Source organism: Gymnoscopelus braueri (genome assembly GCF_963280865.1).
Source record: "Gymnoscopelus braueri genome assembly, chromosome: 2".
NCBI classification, from domain to species: domain Eukaryota; kingdom Metazoa; phylum Chordata; class Actinopteri; order Myctophiformes; family Myctophidae; genus Gymnoscopelus; species Gymnoscopelus braueri.
Window position 1 is genome coordinate 37714595 of NC_137604.1, and position 23801 is coordinate 37738395.

The following is a 23801-nucleotide window of genomic DNA, read 5'->3' on the forward strand; positions in this document are numbered from 1 at the left end:
ATACAACAGATTATGGGGGAGAACCCACCTCAAAACAAAAGAATGAAACGGAAAACAATTATAGAAGACAAGAAAAGACAGCTGAATTCTCCAATTCTCCATTTTTTCTCCTTATTACTTAATCCTATCAATAAGCCTCTATTACTGACTACGGTATAACACGATGTCCTACCTACATCATTATCACGGTCTGTAGCATCCATTAGTTCCAGTCTCACGCTGCCATCTTCATTCTGAAAAAGTCCTCTATTGCCTCAGTCTGTCTGTCTTTACAGTAGTGTTGATATTATTGTTAATCTGTTCACCCACACTCATGTTTCTTTGCGTTTTCCAGATGAACACCGATTAAACAGTGCCAGACTTTGTCTCATCATCCTCACCTGCATAGCAGAGGTACAGTAACAGTCCCCTACAGCAGTGCATATTTTACTATATTTCTGAACCTATTGGCCGTTCCCTAATCCCCAGTGACCTCCTCATGACTTGCCAGCTCTGTTGTTCACTATCTCTGTATCGATATGCTGGTTTGACGTGTGGATGTCTGTTCCATAGGACCAGTACGCTGACGCCTTTCTACATGATGACAATATGAACTTCAGAGTCAATCTACACAGAATGGTGAGTCTGAGGGAGTGTGTGTGTGTGTGTACTACCACAGTAGTGGTAGTTGTTGTAGTAGTAATGGTGGTGGTAGTAACTAGTCAAACTGCTAGCTGCCTTTATCACAACACAAACGTCAACGAGAGCACAGTGGAAACAGAGGTGTGAACACTTCCAGGTCATAAGTTCAACAAAACACAGTGAAGGAGTTAGTGGAAGAACAAGAGAGTGAGAAAATTATTAGGTGGATGAATGAGTGTTAAAGTGAGGGAGAAGTGTGCAAGCAAACAACAACCCGTGTGTGTGTGTGTGTGTGTGTGTTTGTGTGTTTGCGTGCATGTTTTTTCCAGCCAATGAGACACCGAAAGAAAGGAGTGGACAAGAACAACCCCTCACGGCCTCTGGTGTGTGCTGTTCTAGGTACGAGGACGCCCTAGCTAAATGTGTCTTAACGTATATTCTATCATATTTACTATACTTTGACGCTCTATCAGTTGTCTTTGTTCTACAAAACTCATGACGTCATGGCCATGGGTCATAAAGACTGAAGCAAATGCGAGTGCCGTTGAAACGTTTTTGTCAGTTGTTGTCACCACACATGTAAGTGCTTCAGAGCTGTATATTTCACCCGATTTGAACAATATTTACATGATTTGAAAACCAGGGCTTTGTTTTATGGTAATCTGAAAAAAAAAGAAAAGAAGATTTTGACATGTTTCTCCAAATGAATTTTAAGGGTAGGCTACTTGGGCCAGTGTTGTGCATTGAAAATGGCTGATCTACAAGCTCATAATGCGTTACACCTATGACACGCACAACCAAGTATAATGGGCCCTTTACCAACATTGGACCGACTATGGTGAAGCAGCTCACCTAGAGCGGTGGTTGTCCAGTTATAGTCTCTCTGAATATTGACATGTTCCATGTTACAGAAGTCCTGTCTGTGTGATTTGTGTGTTAGTGACTCTTAATATAATCCGCTTCTCTGCTGTTGTCCATCTGTCCAGACCTGATGGTGGAATTCATAGTCACTCATATGATGAAAGAGTTCCCCATGGACTTATACATGTAAGAACACACACACACACACACACACACCCCCACACACACACACACACACACACACACACACACACACACACACACACACACACACACACTGCACAATTAGTTGAGTATACATTAGCCACATTAGTTTAAACGTTTCCTCTCTTTTACACACACACACACACACACACACACACACACACACACACACACACACACACACACACACACGGAAAGCCAACGTCTTAACCACTAGCCTAAAGTGGAATTCCCCTTTAGGCTAGTGGATAAGATGTTGGCTTTCCATGCGGGAGACCCGGGTTTGATTCCAGGGTGTTGCAATGGTGCCGTGACCCGGATCGGGTTTCCGAGCCTGTGCCTGATGACCAAAAGCCTTTAGGCTAGTGGAAAAGATGTTGGCTTGACCCGTGTTCTATTGCAGGCCGTTACACACACACACACACACACACACACACACACACACACACACACACACAGTGTAGTAGTTTGGCCTAAAGGGCCTGCAACAATGCTGCTGGTTTACGGGTGTGTATATCTGTCTCTCCGTACAGGCGCTGTGTTCAGATCATTCATAAACTGATCTGTTACCAGAAGAAGTGTAGAATCCGGTTACACTACACGTGGAGAGACCTCTGGTCAGGTACGGAAGTACTATGTTTCTCTGTCTCTTACTCTATTCCTCTCTTCCTCCATTGGGCTAACATTCACTCATTCACCCATACAGTACATTCTCTCTAACGCAGTCTCTCTTTCTGTCTGATGTGATCACTCTGCCTGTCTGTCTCCCTGTCCATGCATGTCTGGCGTGCTCTATTTTATTGCTGCCCCTTCCTCTCTGACCCAATGTGAATTGTTTGAAGTATCGGACAAATTACAAACATGAACCCTAGCGTCCCTATTCTGGGCATGTCGTAATAGGCAAACATTCGGCATAAATAGCAGATATACAAGCGCACAACAAGTCACATTGCGATGCATTGCGAGCTTGTAGATCAAACCTTTTCGTCAAAGAGATTTTGGTCTGAAGTGGTTTAGGCTAAAACAACAGAAAGCATTGTTTAGAAACTGAGAAGAGGGACACAAACACATACATTATTCATGCAACATTATGGACTGACAATCGCGAGTGGCTGTGCATCATGAATGTGCCGTGTCTGTTTGTCACATGTGCGCATGTGCAGGTGTGTCTTCTGTTCAGTGTCCTTCCCTGAACTCTCATTCCATCCCCATATCAACGTATGATGAATCCTCTCAGAAAGATATGCTGCATTATGAATGTGTTGATGGTGTAGGGCAGCTGGGGCACTGAGAGCAGAGCAGCTACTCAACAGCCCCTTCTACCAACAAAAAAAAGTCACTCTGTTTAATGAACCGTGTAATGTACTGTAGCGTCTGTGTTGTCACAGAACAGGCAGGCTACCACGGTCGGTTATTCAACATTTGATGAGGCACAACGCCTCTCAGACCAAAACAAACAAAGAAATAAAGAAATATATTTAAAAAGAATGAAAGAAAGGGAAGAAAAAAAAAGTTAGTGTTTATAGATGTTTAAGACACAATATTGGTGGTGTGGTGTGTACTGAACTACCTTCAAGTTTCTTACTCTCCACATCTTTCTTTTAATTTGCGCATTTCTTGGTAAGAGTTCAACAAGGAGTTGACGCTTTTGAGGAAAAGCCAATTCAATTCCTGTTATTTCTGAAAAAGTATTGCACCATTTGAGAAGGGATAATGGCTCCCTACAGTGCGCGCTAAGTGTCCTTGTAGCCGTGTTTCTTCCAGGCTGGTCAATCAATGCACAACAACAGGACATAAATTCAACCTGTAATGGCCCCCATCTCCCTGACTCTCATTAGAATACCCAGGCTTCTAATCAGAACCAATAATCTCCTCAGTTTCCCCCAACAACAACTTCTTACTCATGTTTGACGGTAATGGTGCACCATGAAACGAGACCAAAGAGAAAGTAGAAAAAAGGGGAGAATACATCCATAAAAACAAGACTGGAATTTCAAGACTGGGATGAACACAAAACGTTCTTTAAGCATGTAATCAAAACCATATACACAAAAAAGAAAGAGCATTAAAGGACCACTTGACCCATTTTCAATCTTCATATAATCGGTCCTCACTAATCCTCCCTCACTCCTCTTTTTACGGTCATGAGAAACTGTATAAATGTCCTGTGTAAATAAGGTGTTTGAGGACTCGATCACCCTCGTTTATTTTATTGGAAGTTATGCATGTTTTTCTATAATACTCACAAACGAGTTTATATACTGTACAAAGTCATGGCACACACAAACACACATACACAAAGTACAATTACACACACTCAAGTATCATGTAATACCTAATATCAGTTAACACACATGCATTTACACAGACGATGGAGTTCTGCTGCAGTTTACTGTCATCATCTAGTGGTTATTACAGGAGATCTTTGTCTGTCTGTCTGTCTGTATCCAGCTCTCATCAACCTTCTGAAGTTCCTCCTGTCCAACGAAACCACACTACTGGCCAAGCACAACATCTTTCACCTGGCTTTATTGGTGAGATATGCTCTCATACTGAACACACACGCAATGTACACTGACTGACACACACATAATACACAGCTGGCACACACAAAATACATAACAGACACATAAACAGAAGCACACTGGCAGACACTTCTGGACTTATTGGTAGGATACACATACATGTAATAACAGATGCATGCACACACCACAAAGAGAGACAGTCAGACAGACATGCACACAGATGACGCACACTCACACACAGTAGAGCAAGCAGCTGCTGTATCAGTTCTTTAGTACAGTACCTTACTCTAATCTGTTGGTTGAACAGGAAAAACACACACACACACACACACACACACACACACACACACACACACACACACACACACACACACACACATGAGTCCCTTTATCCCTTATTCAGCACTAAAGAGGTTACATGTTTGAAAACATACATTTAACTGATTTATGTATTGTATACTCACAAACACTGTATGGTATTGTGGCGTTGAATGGTTCTGTGCTGGTCCAGGTGGTGAACCTGTTCAACATGTTCATCACATACGGAGACACCTTCCTGCCGACCTCCAACAGCTACGACGAACTCTACTATGAAATAGTGCGCATGCACCAGGTCTTCGACAACCTCTACTGCATGGGTAAGCACACTGGATGACAGACCGATAAACACACATACTGTACATACAAGAGAGGTGGTTATGATGAGTCTGCAATGCACCCAGTCTCCTGATACCAACCAGTCTGAGATCTCTGCCTACCAATCAGCTTAGATCACCTTAAATGGAAGGTATTTGCTAGTTGCCAGAAAACGGCAGGCCTGCTACAACTCTGTTCTTTTAAACCACAGCAAAAATAAACTTTTGTTTGCTGCTGAGAGCGAATGTGCTTCCTATTAAGAAGATAGGTGTTTAAGTTCCTTTTTACTGAATTGAAATGTCCTGCATTTCTTTTGCTTAATGTTTTGTGTAAAGCTGCAGCACAATGAATTGCCTGGTTGTTGAAATGTGCTATACAAATAAACTTGCCGTGCCTTGCCTTGCTAGAATGGCAGTGAGTACAGCGACTAACAAACCTACGCCCACTGCTTTAGAAACCAATCAACATTCCAATATTTTTTGAAGGGCCACCTTAAAGACTTGGAACTTTTTTCTTTCCCTCCCCAGTTGTTATGTCAATTGATTCCTCCCTACACACATTTCTCTGTGTTGTCACTGCTGTTGTATCTTACTAGCTCACCTGCCAGTGAGGGGCGCCCACTGGGAGCACGTATACTAGCCTTCGTCCTACTCCTCCAACACTCCCTGCTGTCAAGTGCCGCCTCAGCCCGTAGGAGTATGTGCCTTGACAAATCAATCACCCTCCCCGATCAGCTTCCCTTCCCCCGAACACGGGCCAGTTGTGTTCGTATATAGACACTTTTTAAACTTGTTTCCACTCAGTTTTAACAAGGAATGCTGGGAGATTGTCCTCAGTCTCTAGCTGAGTGAAGCGAGACTGAGTCTAGCATGCACCAAAACCCTTGACAACCTCGTCCACTGGCGAGAGAGAGGGAAATGGAGACTGCGATTGACTGACAGAGAGGGATAGACAGGGATGTACAGATACTATTTATGAATGAACTATATACCATCTGTAAGAAGACACCCAGAGAGAGAGACGGAAAAGAAGGGTGTGATGTACAGCTGACTGAATAATTATACATGACAAATTTTATCTCAATACATTTCTGCAGAATGTAAACGTTTCATTTGAATCAGAATGTCCACTGTTGGTGAAAATAGTCAAGAGATATAAGATATTTTATTCCACTTTTATAAAGACTCCTCTCCTCTCCAGTTCTCAGAGTATCCACCAACACTGGACAATGGAAGGAACCTGCCAGCAAAGTCACACATTCTCTGGTCAATGTCAGGTAGGTGTTAAGAATGTTATTCAGCGTATTTTTAGATAGATGCTTGGTTTTGATGTTCATCTGGTATCCTAGTTTCTTTTAAGCACTACATTGTTCTCTTTGCACTCTACTTATGTGACTATTTACCCTGCTGTTTGTTGACTAAGGTTCATGCTTCCAGCCTTCCACTGCTTACTCCGATTTGCCTAAATTATAAATTGGACACACTGGCCCATGTCTCTCACGCACACGCACACACACACACACACACACACACACACCCCGGTAAACACATCCACACAACACATTTGGATAGGAGTAGATAGAAGAAAGCAAGCATTTTGGTTGGAGGGAATTAGAAAAGGAGAGAGAAAGGTAGAACTCCTTTGAATTGAAATGGAGGTGAAGAAATTAATGTAGTCATGTCTTTGGAAGTGGAAACCTGACTTCTCTACTAGAGTAGAGTCTTCTCTGCCTCCTTGTTCCCTTACTCTCCCCCTACAAACTTCTCAATCCCATAGGACCTGTCCATTCCATTATTTCCAACCCCTTATCTCAGTAACCCTAACTGCACGCTTCCCACACACATACATACACACGCGCGCAGAGGCTCAAGAGCTTGACGTGGCTTCGACTGTCTCCCTGTTATCTCCCTCCTTCCCGTCTCCCCTCCGTCCCCCTAGAAGGGATGGTCTCTAAAGGGATGATCCTCTGAAGCTGCCCCCAGCGCAGAGGCCCCAAGGGTGGGCTGTGTTCGCAGCAGCCTCCCACCCCCCTTGGGAGTCGTGATGGAGCCAACTCCAGCTCAGTAACAGGCAGCCAGCAGGGCCTGAGGACAGAGAGACAAAGATAGTAACATCCTCAGCCTTAGACCACTTGTGGTCTATTTTATAATTTTTCTATTTTATAATTTTTCTATTTTATAATTTGTCATACAACAGTGTGTCATGCACTCGTGGCGCTTTGTGAGCTTGCAGAACTTTTTTCTTTTTCATTTGTAAACTGTAAAGTTTGGAAAATGTTCACCTATAATGACAAAATATGGATGCAAGGTTGAAAGTGGTGAACTGTAATATAACTTTAATTTAAGTGTACAAATGTACCCATTCTTACTCTCATTGTTAGCTTATGAACAAAGGTCTAGTCAGGCGGTTGGGGGGAGGTTTGAATCCCATAGCATCCAACGAGCCGGCATCAGCAGCCATGTACTGTGCAACCCCATCTCTACCTGTTCACTCTAGATGTTTCTGAACCAGGGGGATGACAAAGCATGAATTTATTAATGTAAACAAAGGATTTATACATTCAAACGCACACACACTCCATCCATCTGCAAGTGCAAATGATATTCATCTTGCGGAAATGCATTCATGCAGCCTTCATTACTGAAATTGATTTGAAGGACAATGAATCTCTTCTAAGTTTGTGAATATAAAGCCAGTCGCTCAGTGGTGTTGCCTCCCCAGGGAATATTTGTCATAGGCGATGGGTTTGATCCTCGCTGGAGACAGTAGCCAAAGATAATAGTTCAATGTCTTTGGAAGGCCTTGGAAACTCTACCCGTTAACTCATAGGGCGCTCTGGTAAGGAGCATCTGCTTAAACCCATCAAATGAAAAATGAATGGACTAACAAGTGAGTGTTAGGGTGTTATTCATTTTAATGAAAACGCAACACCTCCTCGATCTTGCTTTCATTAGAGTGAGTTGGCGATACACCAGCGCTCCATGCACAGATAACTAGAGAACTGTGGAGAATTCAGAGCCATGCTGCTTTTAATCAGTGCAATTTATTTGCTGCATGGTGAGTCTCTCCTATTTACGTAACATCAGTACAAATGGCTGAATGTGGAAGAGGCCATGGTGTAACTGGAAGATTGCAGGTTAGACCCTGGCAACAGAACGTGTTGTTGTTTTTTCCTTTGCCACTAAGGCCCTATTTCAAAGATAGCATTATGATAGATCTCCTATATTCGCTAGAAATAGGGACACCAGGTTGAAAGTGGTTAAACAGGGGAGTGTCCGTCTTCCAGAGGGGGACAAGACAGGAAGGGGAGCTTTTAAATGGTCCACTGGCTTAAACTAGCCTTGAGCAAGGCACTGAACCTTCATCTGCTGACAGATACTAGATCCCAAGCTGCTCTGGAAACGAGTAATGGATAAACTCATCAAATGGAGGAATCAATAACCATTACTGTCTGCTCTCTGGCTATATGAATGTAAATGAAAACACAGTTCCTTCCCACATCCATTGGTTTGTTTTGGTAACACGGCACTCCCATCAACCTCCCCCTCGCCACCCCTCGCCACCCCACCCCAACCCACCACACACACACACACCAAACGCAAATATCAGCGCTATGGGTAATTCCTTGCTGATTTGATCACTGTAATTTATTTGATGCATGATTGTACTATGAGGGAAAAAAAGCAATTTCAATTTACGGCTTCCTGAATCAGCTTCTATTTGAGGCCATAAAGTGGCTTATTTCACTGAAATGATTGCAAAATGCTGGAGAATAATGGCGTGAATTCACATGCAGATGTTCCTGGTGTGCTTGCATCATACTGTATGAAAGTAAATAGGAATGAATAGCAATGAGTCTAGGTACTAAACAGTCTATTTGACTGGCGCGTAGCGGCTAAGACCTCTGTCTCTCTCGACCCACATGTATCTTTTTCTCTTGCCTGGAGTGAGTCAACTCTCACCAGAATCTTCTTAAGTATGTCTACCCAACGCTGTGGCCTTCTCAGCTGGTCCACTCGCTCTCAATAAAGAAAAAGTGGAGTGGACTGGTCATAAAAAAGCAAATGGCGTGTCCATAAGTGGTATTTTGTTTATATGTGCTCTGGCTTAGAGTTTACTTTCTTTTTTTATTGCATTGATCACATTATCATGACATCCTCTGAGCCTACATACAGTATGTACGAGAGCTTTAGCTGAATGAAAAAGTGTCAAAATGATGTTGGGTATATTGTAATACAGCAATAGTATGGAGTAGAAGCTTTAGAGTCACATAGTCAAACCTTTGTACACAGTTCATTTAAATGTGTTGTTGAGGGACTCAACAACTGATGGCATTATAATTCATATTCTGTTGTGATATGCTCCAGTGAAAATTTATAAAATAGGCATCCATAGATTAGCAAGTGGCAAGCTTCCACATTCCATGCCAGCCAGAGGTTAATCTCATAATGTACTCACCAGTGCCAACGTTTTATTGTTGTTTTTTTGTTTTTTTCACGTCGCCATAGACCTTGTTAAAATCCTTAAGATTGAGCTCTGCACTGTTTGTAAACATCGCCGAGATCTCCCTGCTTCTACCAGTGAAAACCACGTGTCAAACGGAGCTCCATTGTTGTAGTTAGAACGGTTTACGTTAAACAGTGATATGCGAGGAGATAAAACTACAAGGAGAAAATTGAGTTTCAGTGTGCGCTTTAGAATGGGGGCCGACGGGATCGGCAAAAAGGGATCCCGAATATAATTTTTTTTCGAAAAAAAAAAAACACCACTTCGCGTAGATCTACGCGATTGGCACGTGGCGGCTTTAAATAGGTTCGTGTAGATCTACGCGATTGGCATTCAATGTGTTAATGGATTATTATAATATATCGTCGGTGTCCGGGACGAATCGGCTAACTCCATTTTCATAAATCAACGCTATTGAGCACCCTTTACGTCTGTGTAAAAAATCAAAACATTTGAACCAATGAAAAGTATTAAAAAGCGCCTCTGACGAAAACTCCCAACTCCATTGGATCCTCAAACTGTCCGTCAAAAACAAGCAACTCCCCCCTCTCCTCTCCAATGCTGCTTTTTCACAGCATGAGTAGAGCGCGCTGCGCAGTGAGCCAGGAGGAGGAGCACGTAAACACACTCCCCGTAGTCTGTTAAAACTATGCAGTGTACCTGTTTATCAAACTGACGCTAATGTTATGAAAACAAGTAATTATATTTCTAAAATCTATGAAGTGTTTAATGAGGAGAGCAATGTGACAAGAAGAAAGGCGTTCATAGCATTTCTGTTGCGCTGAAACCTCTCCCTCAGCAGCGAGTGGAGCTATTGTTTGGACAATAACTCCATTTCAGCTTGATTTCTGCTCGTCTGAAACTACTAACTCCACTAGCGCTGGGTAAAGTGTTGATTTACCCGCGATTTGGGTAAAGTGTTGATAATATAATGACACATGCAAGTATCTGACAATATATAAAGTCACTATACCAACTTTGATGAGGCAGTATTGATTTGTTTTAAAAATATACGGTTTTCTTCATTTCCTGAAAAACTTATATTTTGTTTTCTCGTTTCCTGAACAATGAGCGTTTTGGAGTTAGCGGTTTCAGGCTGGACAGCAGAGATATAGTATACTATATGAATGACAGAGTGAGTGTGTGTGTGTATGTGGCTGCCCGTGGATCTATTACCTATGCCAATGCATCTGTTAATCTCTATGAAATACGTCTTGGCTCTTCTCATCTTTCCTCCCGTCTTGTGTTTTTTATGCGTTTCAGGGCCATCATCAACCATTTCAACCCCAAGATAGAGTCGTATGCTGCAGTGAACCATATCTCCCAGTTGTCAGAGGAACAGGTGAAACACAAATCACTCATATCTGCTTATCATATCACAATGAATCTTCATGGACTCTACGTGTGATTTTCTGTGATGTCAGTGTCACTGTAAAAGACTGAACACACTTATGTCAGTGTCACTCATTTTAGTCTCTTTATGATGTCACAGTCATACAGAATATATGACTGAGATGTCATAAAGAGACCCAAACAGTACATCATGTTGGTTGCTTTATGACATCACAATCTACATTAATGTACGATTGTGATGTCAGAGAGCCTATGACATCACAGATGTCCTTGCTCTCAATCTGTTTATGAATTTCTGAAACTTCATTTTACGTGCACAGAGGGTTCCGGATCACTCTCGGGTGGCCCTTCTGATAAAATCATTTTAAATTCAGACTGATAGCTGTCATGAACACAAATTGCCAGTTATTGAGCTTGTTCTGAAGGATGCAAAAAAGAGAGGTTGCCAGTCAATGCACAAAACAAGGACAGCATATGTCAATCTACTTGGTTCAGCACCACCGCCGATGGGACAGCGACAGGCCATGAGCACCACAGTGTGCATGCCCAGCAACATGCTGGGTCTCCACAGTGGCAGTATGTTTGTAGTTAAACCATTACCAACACAACAGATTCAGATATAGATGTGAACGCACATAGAGAATACAACAATGGAATGACAAACTACGTTGCACTTGAGTTCCGATTGTGTAGACCACTCAGTATACAGAGGTCTACCACATTACAAGGCATATTCAAAGATACACAACACAAGCACAGATTGATTGTATAAAATGATACAGCCATTCTGCCATGTTTTAGTATTAATCAATGTTTTGTTGTTTGGTTAGTACATCATCATTGAAATAATAACAGCCCTCAAATACGCCCTTAGTGAGTGCAATGTCTAGCAAAGTTGTGATTACTTAGTCCTTTATCCAGGTGGGATAGGAGGTAACATGAGATGCATGCAAGGAGTAGATGATTGTAGGAATGCAACAGTTAATGGAATTAATCGATCATAAAAAATGATCGATAATTAGTAATTTAATAAAATGATCGATTTCTAATCTGTCCCTATTTTTTCCCCATGTCCTTGTATGGGGAAAGTTGAGACACCTTGTGAGCTTGTAGAGCTGCTATTTTCAGATGCGCTAAAAAGTAATCGATAGAATAATCGCTAAGAAAATAATCGATAGTTGCGTGACTTTCTGAACCGAGTGGCAACCAAAGGTTTTCTATTCCACAAGTGAAACGAGTGGTCCACACCCCTTAGTATTATTTCTATATGAAGGAAATCTGAGAGGAAGCCAAGTACAGAATGCTCCAGAGGGAGATTCAATCCTAGCTTGAAAAATAGACAAGAATCAAATGACTGTAATCAAAGACTTTTGATGAGTATTTTTAGGAGCTTTGTTACTTTGTTGCCGTGCTTCTGAAACGCAGTTTCTTAAACCATCCTCACACGCATGCTTTCAGAGCCACGCTGAAACTTCATACGTATGCCTGCTGAGCTCCACTTTAAATGACTATCATCCACATCAAATAATGCACACAACAGAAAAACACACTGGTATGTGCATGTGTGTATTTACAAGCTGATAAGAGAATGATGGATTCTGTTATTATACTCCTCACTTACCTCTCTGCCTTTATCTCCTGGATTTATTCACAACAAAAGAGAAGTGGCATGCGGTTTATGTGGTGACGTCAACACTGTGCCATCAGGTCTATATAGATACCACTTCTATTGGCTGTGTTAGTAGTCTGCTCTTAGACCAGATCAAGTTTATTAGAAGTTGTAATTTTTAGCAGTCTGCTCCTACTTTATGAGCTATTATAGATCTCCCATCGTTAATTTAACTGAACTTCAGTTGAACTGCCTAAAATTATATATTTTTAAATGGAATGGAAATATATAACGGCCTATGTAATACAAAAGTGCTACTCCAGGGATGTAAAGTTTACTTTCAGGAATATGAAAGTTTATATTCCAGTTTGCTTCAGTTTTACAGTGTTGAGTGGGTGTGACATAGTTTGGCTGATCTTGTGTCACTCTCTGGGTCTTTGGATCTCTTTGTCAGGGTTGGTGACAGTGTTGAAAAGGCAGACCCAGTGTGCTCTCTTACCCAAAGTCTCTCTTACTCAACGCTTCTTCATGCTTGAAGATAATATTCTTGTGTGATGTTTTAGCTTTAATCCACAGTACAGTGGGACAGGAATGACATGTGTGGGTGGGTGGGTGGCGGTGGAAGACATCTTTTCTGTCAACAGCATTATAACAAGGGCTTCCAGCTACTGTATGTCTCAGGTCTAATAGATTGATGACATGGGAAAATAGAAAGCAACTTTATTCTTAAAATGTATGTAATAAATACATAGTAATCTCAGGTAGCTGACCTATTGACGTTCAGTGCACAGTACGTGAGACTACTTAATTAGTTTCCACCCCATGTCAAATTAATCATAATGCACCACTTTCTTTTGATGTCTAGCTCTAAGGTGAATATGTAAACAAGAAAGTTTAAAACATAAACTTGCCTATTTTGCTAGAAGTTATGTACGGTAGGTTATATTTGAAGGACAGCATAAAGTTTTAATAGAATAAATGGCTTTGTACGTGTCCTCTGTCAATTTGCCAGATAGAGATCTCTGCCAGTCCCTCCAGACTCCATATACAGATTATATTACATTTCAGTAGTCAATTATTATATTTTGACATTGTTTTTTTCTGTTTTATTCCCGTGAGGCCCTGGCAAACTGTATCTGTACTCTCATTGTGCTAAGCTCTGATGTCTTCAGCCCGTCACCTGCATATCTAGGCTTTCATCACCAGATGAAAGCCTAGATATGCAGGATATGCTTTGTTTTGGTGACATGCAATGATGAAAATGATTATACCGGACCTGTTATACAGTGCAGTAGAACTTCACAGGACAGTCCAGTATATCTCTGCTGTCCAGCCTGAAACCGCTAACTCCAAAACGCTCATTATTCAGGAAACGAGAAAACAAAATATACGTTTTTCAGGAAATGAAGAAAACCTTATATTTTTAAAACAAATCAATACTGCCTATTCAAAGTTGGTATAGTGACTTTATATATTGTCAGATACTTGCATGTGTCATTATATTATCAACACTTTACCCAAATCGCGGGTAAATCAACACTTTACCCAGCGCTAGTGGAGTTAGTAGTTTCAGACGAGCAGAAATCAAGCTGAAATGGAGTTATTGTCCAAACAATAGCTCCACTCGCTGCTGAGGGAGAGGTTTCAGCTCGACAGAAATGCTATGAACGCCTTTCTTCTTGTCACATTGCTCTCCTCATTAAACACTTCATAGATTTTAGAAATATAATTACTTGTTTTCATAACATTAGCGTCAGTGCTAAGTTTGATAAACAGGTACACTGCATAGTTTTAACAGACTACGGGGAGTGTGTTTACGTGATCCTCCTCCTCGCTCACTGCGCAGCGCGCTCTACTCATGCTGTGAAAAAGCAGCATTGGAGAGGAGAGGGGGGAGTTGTTTGTTTTTGACGGACAGTTTGAGGATCCAATGGAGTTGGGAGTTTTCGTCAGAGGCGCTTTTTAATACTTTTCATTGGTTCAAATGTTTTGATTTTTTACACAGACGTAAACGGTGTTCAATAGCGTTGATTTATGAAAAAAAAAAAAGAAGCTGAAAATGGAGTTAGCTGGTTCGTCCCGGACACCGACGATATAGACCATACCATTTATTTTTGAAAAATCTGTCAATTTATTTTATTTTCTAATTATTCAATTGATCTATATGATGAAGATTATGGCCATAAAATGACAGTAAAATAAGGTAATCAAGTATGACATGATGATAGGTTATCTGAATCCAAACTTTTTTAAATCTTAAAATAGCTTCATACGGTATGTTTACCCAAAGGTAAAAAACGAAACTTCATTTTGTATTGCACCAAGACAAGAATCCTTTGCATGATGCATCACTGAACCAATTATTGGATTATTGAAACTTAATTCAACTAGTTTTGTGACGATCGAATAATGGATTCTGTGAGTAATAATTTCACCCGTAGACTAATACATAACACTTGCCATCACCATTTGGAAACAAACGAGAGCCCTCGGGAACAGATGAGACTCCAGCAGGGTGTCGGAACAACATTCCAAAAGATAGGTCGACTCTCTTCTCTCATCCAATCCCTCTCTTTCTCTACTCTGCTTTTTGTAATGAGCTGTGAAACGTTGCGTTTCCTTCCCTCTGTCATTTGAGATCTAGCTCTCCCTCCTCCGCTCATCCCTCCATCCCTCCCACAGTGTCTTCCTTCTTTACAGCGGCACCACAAGATTGATGGCACCCAGACACAAACAGCAAAATGAGCTGACGCACGCGCGCGCACACACACACATGCATACAAAAACACACGCTTATACACTCACGCATAGACCCACACCTCATCCACACAAATGTAGAGGCATTACAGAATTACACAAAGCATGTGTGTGTCTGTGCTCTGTGATGAGATGCCTACGTTGACAGATATGATCCATTCAATCCTGTCTGTCCTCCCATGCAGAAAAGTGTCCCAGTTACACCAGTATGTGTGTGTGTGTGTTTCAACATTTTGTTAGACAACATTCATTCCACAACATGCCATCCACCCCCTCCCCATTCCCTCTCTCTCTTCCTGCTTTATGCCTCGTCTTTTTGTCGTTTTCTACACAGTGAATTTGGGTCCATTTTCACACTCTCGGGAGTTAAACTAACACTGAGGATATATTGCTGTGTGCCTGTCTCTCTGGCTTTGTCATGCTGTATGTCGATTTGTTTGTTTCTCGGCCCCCTCTTGCATCTCCTTGATTTCCTCCTTTCTCTCTCTTTTCCACCTTTCTCTCTCTTTTCCACTCTCCGGTTTCTCCCCGGGCGAGCGACTTAAACACACATTAGTCGATATTTACCATTACACCCTGGCTCATTGTATTTCCACATGGAGGAGTGAGGGATGGGGAGACGATGGGACAGGGAATGAGAATGGAGGAGAGAGAGAGAGTGAGAAAGCTATGAATATTTCATCAGCGCACCATCAGAGATTGAAATAAAAAACAACTGCACTTTAAGCAGAGCGGAGATTTAGAGCGGAGATTTATCAGAGCGCAAATGGAAGAGAAATGTTCTCCCCCGTTCCTCAGCGGCTGCTGTTGTTCAGCTTTATGTTTGTGTTAAGTTGAAAAGTCAGCTTTGGATGTTCAACGGTACCGGTATTTGGGGGGGGGGGGGGAATGTGTGTCTCAGTTGGACCTGTAGGTTAAAATACTGTATGTGTTGTTCTAAATGAACAGATAGTGTATGTGTCTGTGTAATGTACACGTGTGGAGTTCCAAGTTATGGATAGTTTCGATGTAGCATGACAAAGTGGTTGGTTCATGCACATATTCTGTCCCGTGCTGTGTTTGTGTACATGTGGCTGTAATGTGAGTCTCTATGCTTGTGCATTGGCACACCCATGGCTTTGCGCACACCTAAATCTAACACACCCTTAATGCGCTACCTAAAGGACGACTTGACCCATTTTCAACGTATCTTAACTCATTCACTGCCAGGAATTAATTCTGAATTAATTTATTTAATCCGTCTCCGGTCCCCTTGCCAGTTGCCAGCGAAAACGGCGATTTTACTGTAATAATAGTAGTTAATTGGTCCCCCCAATGCTCATGCTAAAATGGTTTTTAAAAATCTAAGTCTTAGTCTATGTACCCTGTGTCTCAGAGGAGAGCTTTGGACACTTCAGAAACCCGCCTACCAGTGACATCATCGTTAGGCAGTTTTTTTTATTAATGTTTTACAGATTTTTATTAAGACGAGAACAATGGCTATTAGTGAGGACCAGTTACATGAAGATGGGAAAATGGGTGAAGTCGTCCTTTAATAGCCTGCCATGTTTTTGCCCTTCTGTGATTTTTAACCAGTATAAGCAAACAAACTACAAAATAAGCCTACAGTTTCAGACCGTTTAGGCCAAAAAACTATGAAAATGTATAACAAATGTAAGGTAATATTGGTGTGTGTGTGTGTGTGTGTGTGTGTGTGTGTGGTGCACCTGTATGCATGTGTGTTTATATTGCTTCTCAGGGAAGCATGACATGTTTGTCTGCTCTCATGCCATGCCTTGTAGAGTATATGAGCTCTACAGGTCTGCTTAGGGACTCTTTCATGAATGGAGAACTGCCAGGAGAATCACTGCATAATTACCTGTGCTTTTCCTCTCTGCCTGCCGCACTACTGACCCTACACACCGTGTACACTAATAAATACCAGGGTCGCACAGTTTTGTATATCGTCGGTGTCCGGGACGAACCAGCTAACTCCATTTTCATATTTTTTTTTTTCATAAATCAACGCTATTGAACACCCTTTACGTCTGTGTAAAAAATCTAAACATTTGAACCAATGAAAAGTATTAAAAAGCGCCTCTGACGAAACCTCCCAACTCCATTGGATCCTCAAACTGTCCGTCAAAAACAAACAACTCCCCCTCTCTACTCTGCTGCAGCCTTTTCACAACACAGAACAGAGCGCGCTGCGCAGCGAACGAGGAGGAGGATCACGTAAACAAACTCCCCGTAGTCTGTTAAAACTATACAGTGTACCTGTTTATCAAACTTAGCACTGACGCTAATGTTATGAAAACAAGTAATTATATTTCTAAAATCTATGAAGTGTTTAATGAAGAGAGCAATGTGACAAGAAGAAAGGAGTTTATAGCATTTCTGTCGCGACTCGCGCTAGTTCTACTGAAACTCCAATTCTGTGAACCCCTCTTTGCAAAAGTTATTGTAATATTTAAAGTCCTGTTTATTATTGTTGGCCTATATAAGTGTCATGAAGCATCAGGGCATTAATTCACACGTTGTTGTGATGCATTATGAGCTTTATGGAGATCCATTGTTAGCTTTTGGAAATTTGTACCCTTTTGAAACCTCTCCCTCAGCAGTAAGTGGAGCTATTGTTGTTTGGACACCTAACTCCATTTCAGCTTGATTTCTGCTCGTCTGAAACTACTATCTCCACGCTGGATTTGGGTAAAGTGGTGATAATATAATGACACATGCAAGTATCTGACGATATATAAAGTCACTATACCAACTTTGATGAGGCAGTATTGCTTTGTTTTAAAAATATATGGTTTTCTTCATTTCCTGTAAAACGTATATTTTGTTTTTTCGTTTCCTGAACAATGAGCGTTTTGGAGTTAGCAGGTTCGGGCTGGACAGCAGAGATATAGTCTTACGATGTATGATGCACAAAAAGTGCATTAAAATTATTATAGTATTAATACTCGTAATCATGATTAATAATTGTGAACGCATCCTGGAGCAAAATAATCAAAGTTTTCATTTTGCCATAATTGTTGAGTGTTGGTTTACCCTGGCTCAGAGAGTGTTCAAATGGACCCTTATAGCTAAATTATTTGTTGCATAGTTACACTTCCTCACTCCAACTAACACACACACACACACACACACACACACACACACACACACACACACACACACCCACACACAACCACTCTTTGTTGTTTTGTATTTTGTCTTCAAACAAAGTGAAGGATCCTAGCGATCATTAGGCGAGTCTTGCTGTGTCTTTGCAGTTAAAGCTAATGGGCTGTGTCACAAACAGAGAAACAAACAACCACTGAATAATCCATCAGTCTATGAACACAGGAGCCATATCTGTTCTTCTCACTCTGTCCTATGAGCACAATTGGCAGCAACAACGTTTAGTTTGGTTGAAGGAATAAAGGTCATCACTTGGTTTTTAAATGTCATACACTAAAGTCTCTACAGCAGGTCAATATGAATTTCATGAGCCATGTTTCCATCCACTCTGGTGTCCATCAGTGTGTCTTATTGGGTGTTCATTTCTTGTTTGGTAACGTAACGGCAGGTCAGAATATGGCTTGGTACAATTGCACGTGTATTTGTAGCTCAGCGTTATGCTGCAGACATTAAAGGGAGTCTTTAATTTAAACATGAAATATATGATTCAGTGCCTTTCTTCACAGGGCAATTTTAAGTTTGATTATGTCTCATGAATAAACATGTGTGTGTTAAGTATTTAACATGAATTAATATTTGACTGGGGATGAATATTGAAGGAGTGCATATCCAATGGAATAACCACTTCTATTGCATTATGGAGTAAGAAGCAATGGCTTGCATGTTTAGTATCATCTCTTCAGTCATTTCTGAAAGCACTTTCACAGCTGTGTGTATGCATGCAATACTGGTACTTTAGTCGGTTCTAGTATTTTCTTTTTTTAGGAATGTTGAGATTATTTTGATCCACTGCTTTTCAAACAGGTTGGATTTGTGCCAGTTTCTGTTTTTTCATTGAAGCACTTTGTAAATTGTGTAAATGTTTGCCCTCCCCGCTCAGGTCTTGGAGGTGGTACGGTCCCACTATGACACGTTGACCCTGAAGCTGCAGGATGGGTTGGACCAGTTTGAGCGCTACTCTGAGCAGCCCAAAGAGTCTGCTTTCTTCAAGGAGCTGGTGAGAGAGAGAGCAGTAGCAGTGCATGGCGGGAGGGGAAGTAGGGGATTCTTTTTGCTTGGTTTGATTATAGCCATTTTATGAGCTTGGGTCTATGCTGATATGTGTTGATTTTGACCGCAATTTTTATTTTATTTTTTAGTCTAGTTTTAGTCGACTAAATCTACAGTTGATTTAGTCGACTAAAATGTATTTTGGCAGGCCTTGATGGCGTCGTAATGGCAAATCTTACACTTGGTTGCATGCTGAAAATAGCAGATCTACAAGCTCACAACGCATCACAGCGCGACACGTTGTGAGCTTGTAGATCTGCTATTTTCAGAGCTTAACACAAGAGCGCAACCAACCATAAAATAACTTGTCTTAGTTCTACTGGATCTCTTCTCCACTAGTCCCTCACTTTAGTCTAGTTTTTATTTGCTGAGGAATTTGTCAATATGTTTAGTCTTCGTTTTAGTCATCGTAGCTTAGTCTTTATTTAGTTTTCATTTCGTTTTTGTCAGTGAAAAAAGGTAGTCGACGAAAAGAAATCGTCATAGTTTTAGTCGACGGAATTGGATTTAACTTGCTTTCCTTATCCATGTGTTCCTCTCTCTGTCTTCTCTGTTCTGTTTCTCCTGTCGTCTTTCTCTGTCTTCTCTATTCTGTATCTCCTTTCCTCTATCTCTCTCTCTGTCTGTCTATCCAGGTACGCTCCATCAGTCTGAATGTGAGAAAAAATGTTTCTCTCAACACACTGAGCCAGGATGTACTTCTCAAAGAGTTCTCTACCATCTCTTGAAATGCACACGTGTACACACACACACACACACACACACACACACACACACACACACACACACACACACACACACACACTCTCGCGCACACAGCTGGGTTACTATGGTATCAGTAAAAAAGGTAACCCACATGTCGCTGTCATACACACAGTGTCAAGTCCCACTCAGATCCTCTGAGTTCCACCCTGCCACTGGTATTGATAAGCCCTCACAAACACTGCAATCTCAAACCCCTGATTGAGCCATTTCAGTATGGTGAATCTGTCATCTTATGACAGTATTCACCAGTACACAGGATCCTGTGTAACAGTCCTTTATACTGTAACAGAGGGCGAGGAGGACCCATGTATGAACCTAGCATGGCTGCATGGTAGAAGTGAAATGGGGGAGGTGGTTGTGGTAGGTTACCCTAGTGGTAAGAGTGGTCCTGTACTTAAAGAGATCACAGGTGACACACCAGCAACACTGTTGGGTGCTGTCAGTCACCCTAATTAAAAATACACTCTGCGTCACTCTGGATGAGGGTGTTGGCTAAACGCCTACCTTCTAAGTGTAGTTGTATTAGTCTGGGGTTTTCATTAGGCACCCTCCATTGAAGGTGTTTGATTGAATTGGCGCCCACACTGCCTACAGAGGACATCCATCCAAGGACCATCTCCAGCACCACACCCATTTTCAAATGTACAGCTGTAAATGTGCTCTTAACCAGTTCAAAGATATTCCCCTTTTTGGCAGTGTGTGAATGTGGACTGATAACTTCTGTTCTCTTCAGTTTCTGACAATAAATCCACCAGTGTTTTTGTATTTTATGTTTTTTGTTGGTTGAAGTATGACGGCTGTTGGATGATCTGAAATGGTGTGAAGTTAACAAACCTTTCTGTAACACTTTAAACTGGCCTGATTCCAGTGTATCAACCAATGTATTAATGTACTGTATGCTGCCCCATGAAGTCAAAAAGCAGGAAAACTGAAAACAAAATGTTAATTTCATCTCTCATCTGTGTTGGTATAGTAATTAAGAAGCATTCATGGGTCTAACTTTTATTTTTTATTTAAAACACATTTCCATTTAGTATTTAGATAAAACTAATGGGTAAGACTTTCCTTGAATATTAACACAGGTTTAATGAGTACTAGTTATAGTCTACGTAAGTCAAACACAAAGGTTGATGAACTAGAATGAGACCAGTGTAAAATGTTACCTAGTGTTTATGCTTATTGTTGCACGGCCTTTGTGTTTTTGAACAAAGCCCTGTTTAATAACCCACTGATGTACATTACACAAGGCAGTTTGTCATTATTTCCCCCATTATAGTAATTATTTGATATGATTGTGTTTAAGTGATTGCTTGGGTTAAAAGGGCAGGCTGATGGAAGACTGTTAAATCAACGTTTCCCCATTTTTATTGAATGTGAGCAATCACGACTGGCTTGTCTCTAGAGAGAGAAGGGTGACGTCTCTGGTCAGTTACATACATTTTCACTGGAAGCACATCGGATGCAGCCGTAGCCTAGAGCAGTTATTCCCAAATGGTGTGCAGAGGCACACTGTGTGCCTTGTGATTTTATGACAACCACACATTATTATTATCGCAACTTTACAAAAAGGTTATGAATATTTTTTATTGACCATGTCACTACTTTGTGTGCACTCATTCCCCAATATAGCTAATTCTATACCCTAAATTCTGTTTTTATTGTATTTTATCCAACTATTTTGTGCATGTCATAGGCAAAAATGAAATTATTCTTTTGTTCTCACAAATGTTCATAAATGGTAAAAATACAGTAGCAGATCTACAAGCTTACGGCGCAATGCATGTGTTTTGAGCATGTAGCTCTATTCCTGCTATGAATAAAGGTGTGCCTTGAGATTTAGATTTTTCCCATAATTTGTCCTTTGGGCACTAAAAGTTTGAAAACCACTGACCTAGGTGTTTAAGTCTGCAGGCTGTTGTCAGGAATTAATCATGTGGTTCATGTATCACGCATGCTTCAGCAACATCCATCAATTTATTGTTTGGAAGTAACAGTAGTGTTCCGAACTATTGATCGACAAATTCTATTGATAAACAAATTCCAAATCAACTAAGTTGGTTTTGGTAATAGATGATTGAATATTGAACATTATGAATATTCTGCTTTTACAATGGAAGTCTATGGAGTGTCGCATCTCTCGCCGTAGCTCTGCTCCAGTGGGGCTGCTCAGGGGCCAGTAGTGGAAGACTGGTTGTATTGGACAGCTGTCAAGTGTGAATGTATGTAACTGAATGTTCTCTTCTCAGTCACTCTTTGAATTAATAGAGGTCAGGTCAAAATGAAAATATACTGATCATGGAGGCATGTAAACACTCCTAGACCTTGCCTTGCTGTTGCTCACCCAGTTTGTATTTGATTTTTGATTTTGTGACTGGAAGGTGATTATGAATTATGCAATTATTTCTGTTTAAGTGTAGGGCTGTTATTGCTTTTTCCCCTCTGTTCTCTAACTACTCTATGTAGGTTTTATTTATGTGTTTTTTTTAATAAAAGTTGCAGTTTCCTACTGAACCCAAGCCAAGCCTTTTCTATGGGCTATTCCTTTCATTAAGCTGCAATTCTGACCGATGCTGTGCTTCACACAGCTTAGCTGTGGAAAGTCGGATACAATAAATATGAAATCCAACCCAATGAGATTCTCTCTCAAAACTAGAAAGGAGAACCAAGACTCCAGCTTTTGGTATCGACAGGTGTAGCTCATCAAAAATGGACTTATTTGAACGTGAATGGGAGCCTGAGGTAAAAAGAAAATGTGACAGCATCCCTTTTGAGTTCATACTTCTCCTATTCAGAAGAATGGAATGGCACTGAACAGCAAGGATCTTTTACAGTGTTTAATAAACGCACATGGAAATCGTCTGTGCTGCCTCCCTACCATGTGTTTATCATGGCAGCTTGAACCTTAGTCTACAGTACATAATGTATATTCACAAATGTTGCTTGTTAACACTCCTGCCCCTGCAGAGCCTATCAGTCTGCAGGGTTTTGCTGAGGCTGAGGAGCTACCAATGCTGCCATGTGGTGCGACTGGCAATTTCTGAAGTAAACAATGATCACATCACCTGGCACAACCACTGGCAGCATCAAGAGACCATGAAAGCTGAGTACACACAGTGGCATCCGGTCCACCACCAGAAGCCCATTCATTGGAAGAGAAGAGTGTAACTGTTCGTAGAGGTCGGGTCTACATAAAACGATATGAACTATGTTACTCTGGCAGCTGAGCATGGCATACAGTAACTGGGCAAGGAAGGACAGAATTGGGTTACAGCCATGGGTTTCTTGTTTACAAATTACTGTGTGCGTGTACATTCAGAGGGCAAAACCACTTTGTCTGAAACGCACATTAATCAGCTGTGTGTGATTAGAATCAGCTAGAGCAGCGAGCTGCAGAGCATGATCATGTCGTGACCTCAAGTACAAGTCTGTCTCAAACTTAGAAAGATACGTTCCAGATATGCTAAAGAGTGCTGCTTTCTGCCCCCTAACAGTGCAGAAACCCGTCCTGTCATCTCTCCTGACATCCTCTGTCCATGGTGCTGAATCATCAGTGTGCCCATGTCCATGTTGAGATGCCTGCATCTCCTGGCAACACAGCTTCATATGGTAACAAGTACACAAAAAAGATCTATAGAAATAGATCAAAACAAGCCTCTGACAGAGCTTGGTTGTACTGATGGAGATTTCAGTTTTTTTTCCCTCTGGCTGGATGCTGTCTTATCTGTCAGATGAGCCTCCCTTCTCTGTCT

General features: G+C 41.2%; 1 protein-coding gene across 2 annotated transcripts in view; it reads left to right on the forward strand.

The window, feature by feature from the left end:
• Window positions 1–22568, forward strand: part of armh3 (armadillo like helical domain containing 3) — a 43222-nt gene extending 20654 nt beyond the window's left edge. For both annotated transcript variants that reach the window (XM_080414554.1, XM_080414555.1), the window contains exons 17-27: window positions 335–393; window positions 553–618; window positions 951–1020; window positions 1608–1668; window positions 2220–2308; window positions 4138–4220; window positions 4723–4849; window positions 6048–6123; window positions 10617–10695; window positions 19118–19234; window positions 19923–22568. In XM_080414554.1, coding sequence (XP_080270680.1) covers window positions 335–393; window positions 553–618; window positions 951–1020; window positions 1608–1668; window positions 2220–2308; window positions 4138–4220; window positions 4723–4849; window positions 6048–6123; window positions 10617–10695; window positions 19118–19234; window positions 19923–20015 — 920 coding nt within the window. In that variant the 3' untranslated portion in view covers window positions 20016–22568. The remainder of the gene's footprint in view (window positions 1–334; window positions 394–552; window positions 619–950; window positions 1021–1607; window positions 1669–2219; window positions 2309–4137; window positions 4221–4722; window positions 4850–6047; window positions 6124–10616; window positions 10696–19117; window positions 19235–19922) is intronic.
• Window positions 22569–23801: the final 1233 nt, after the last annotated feature.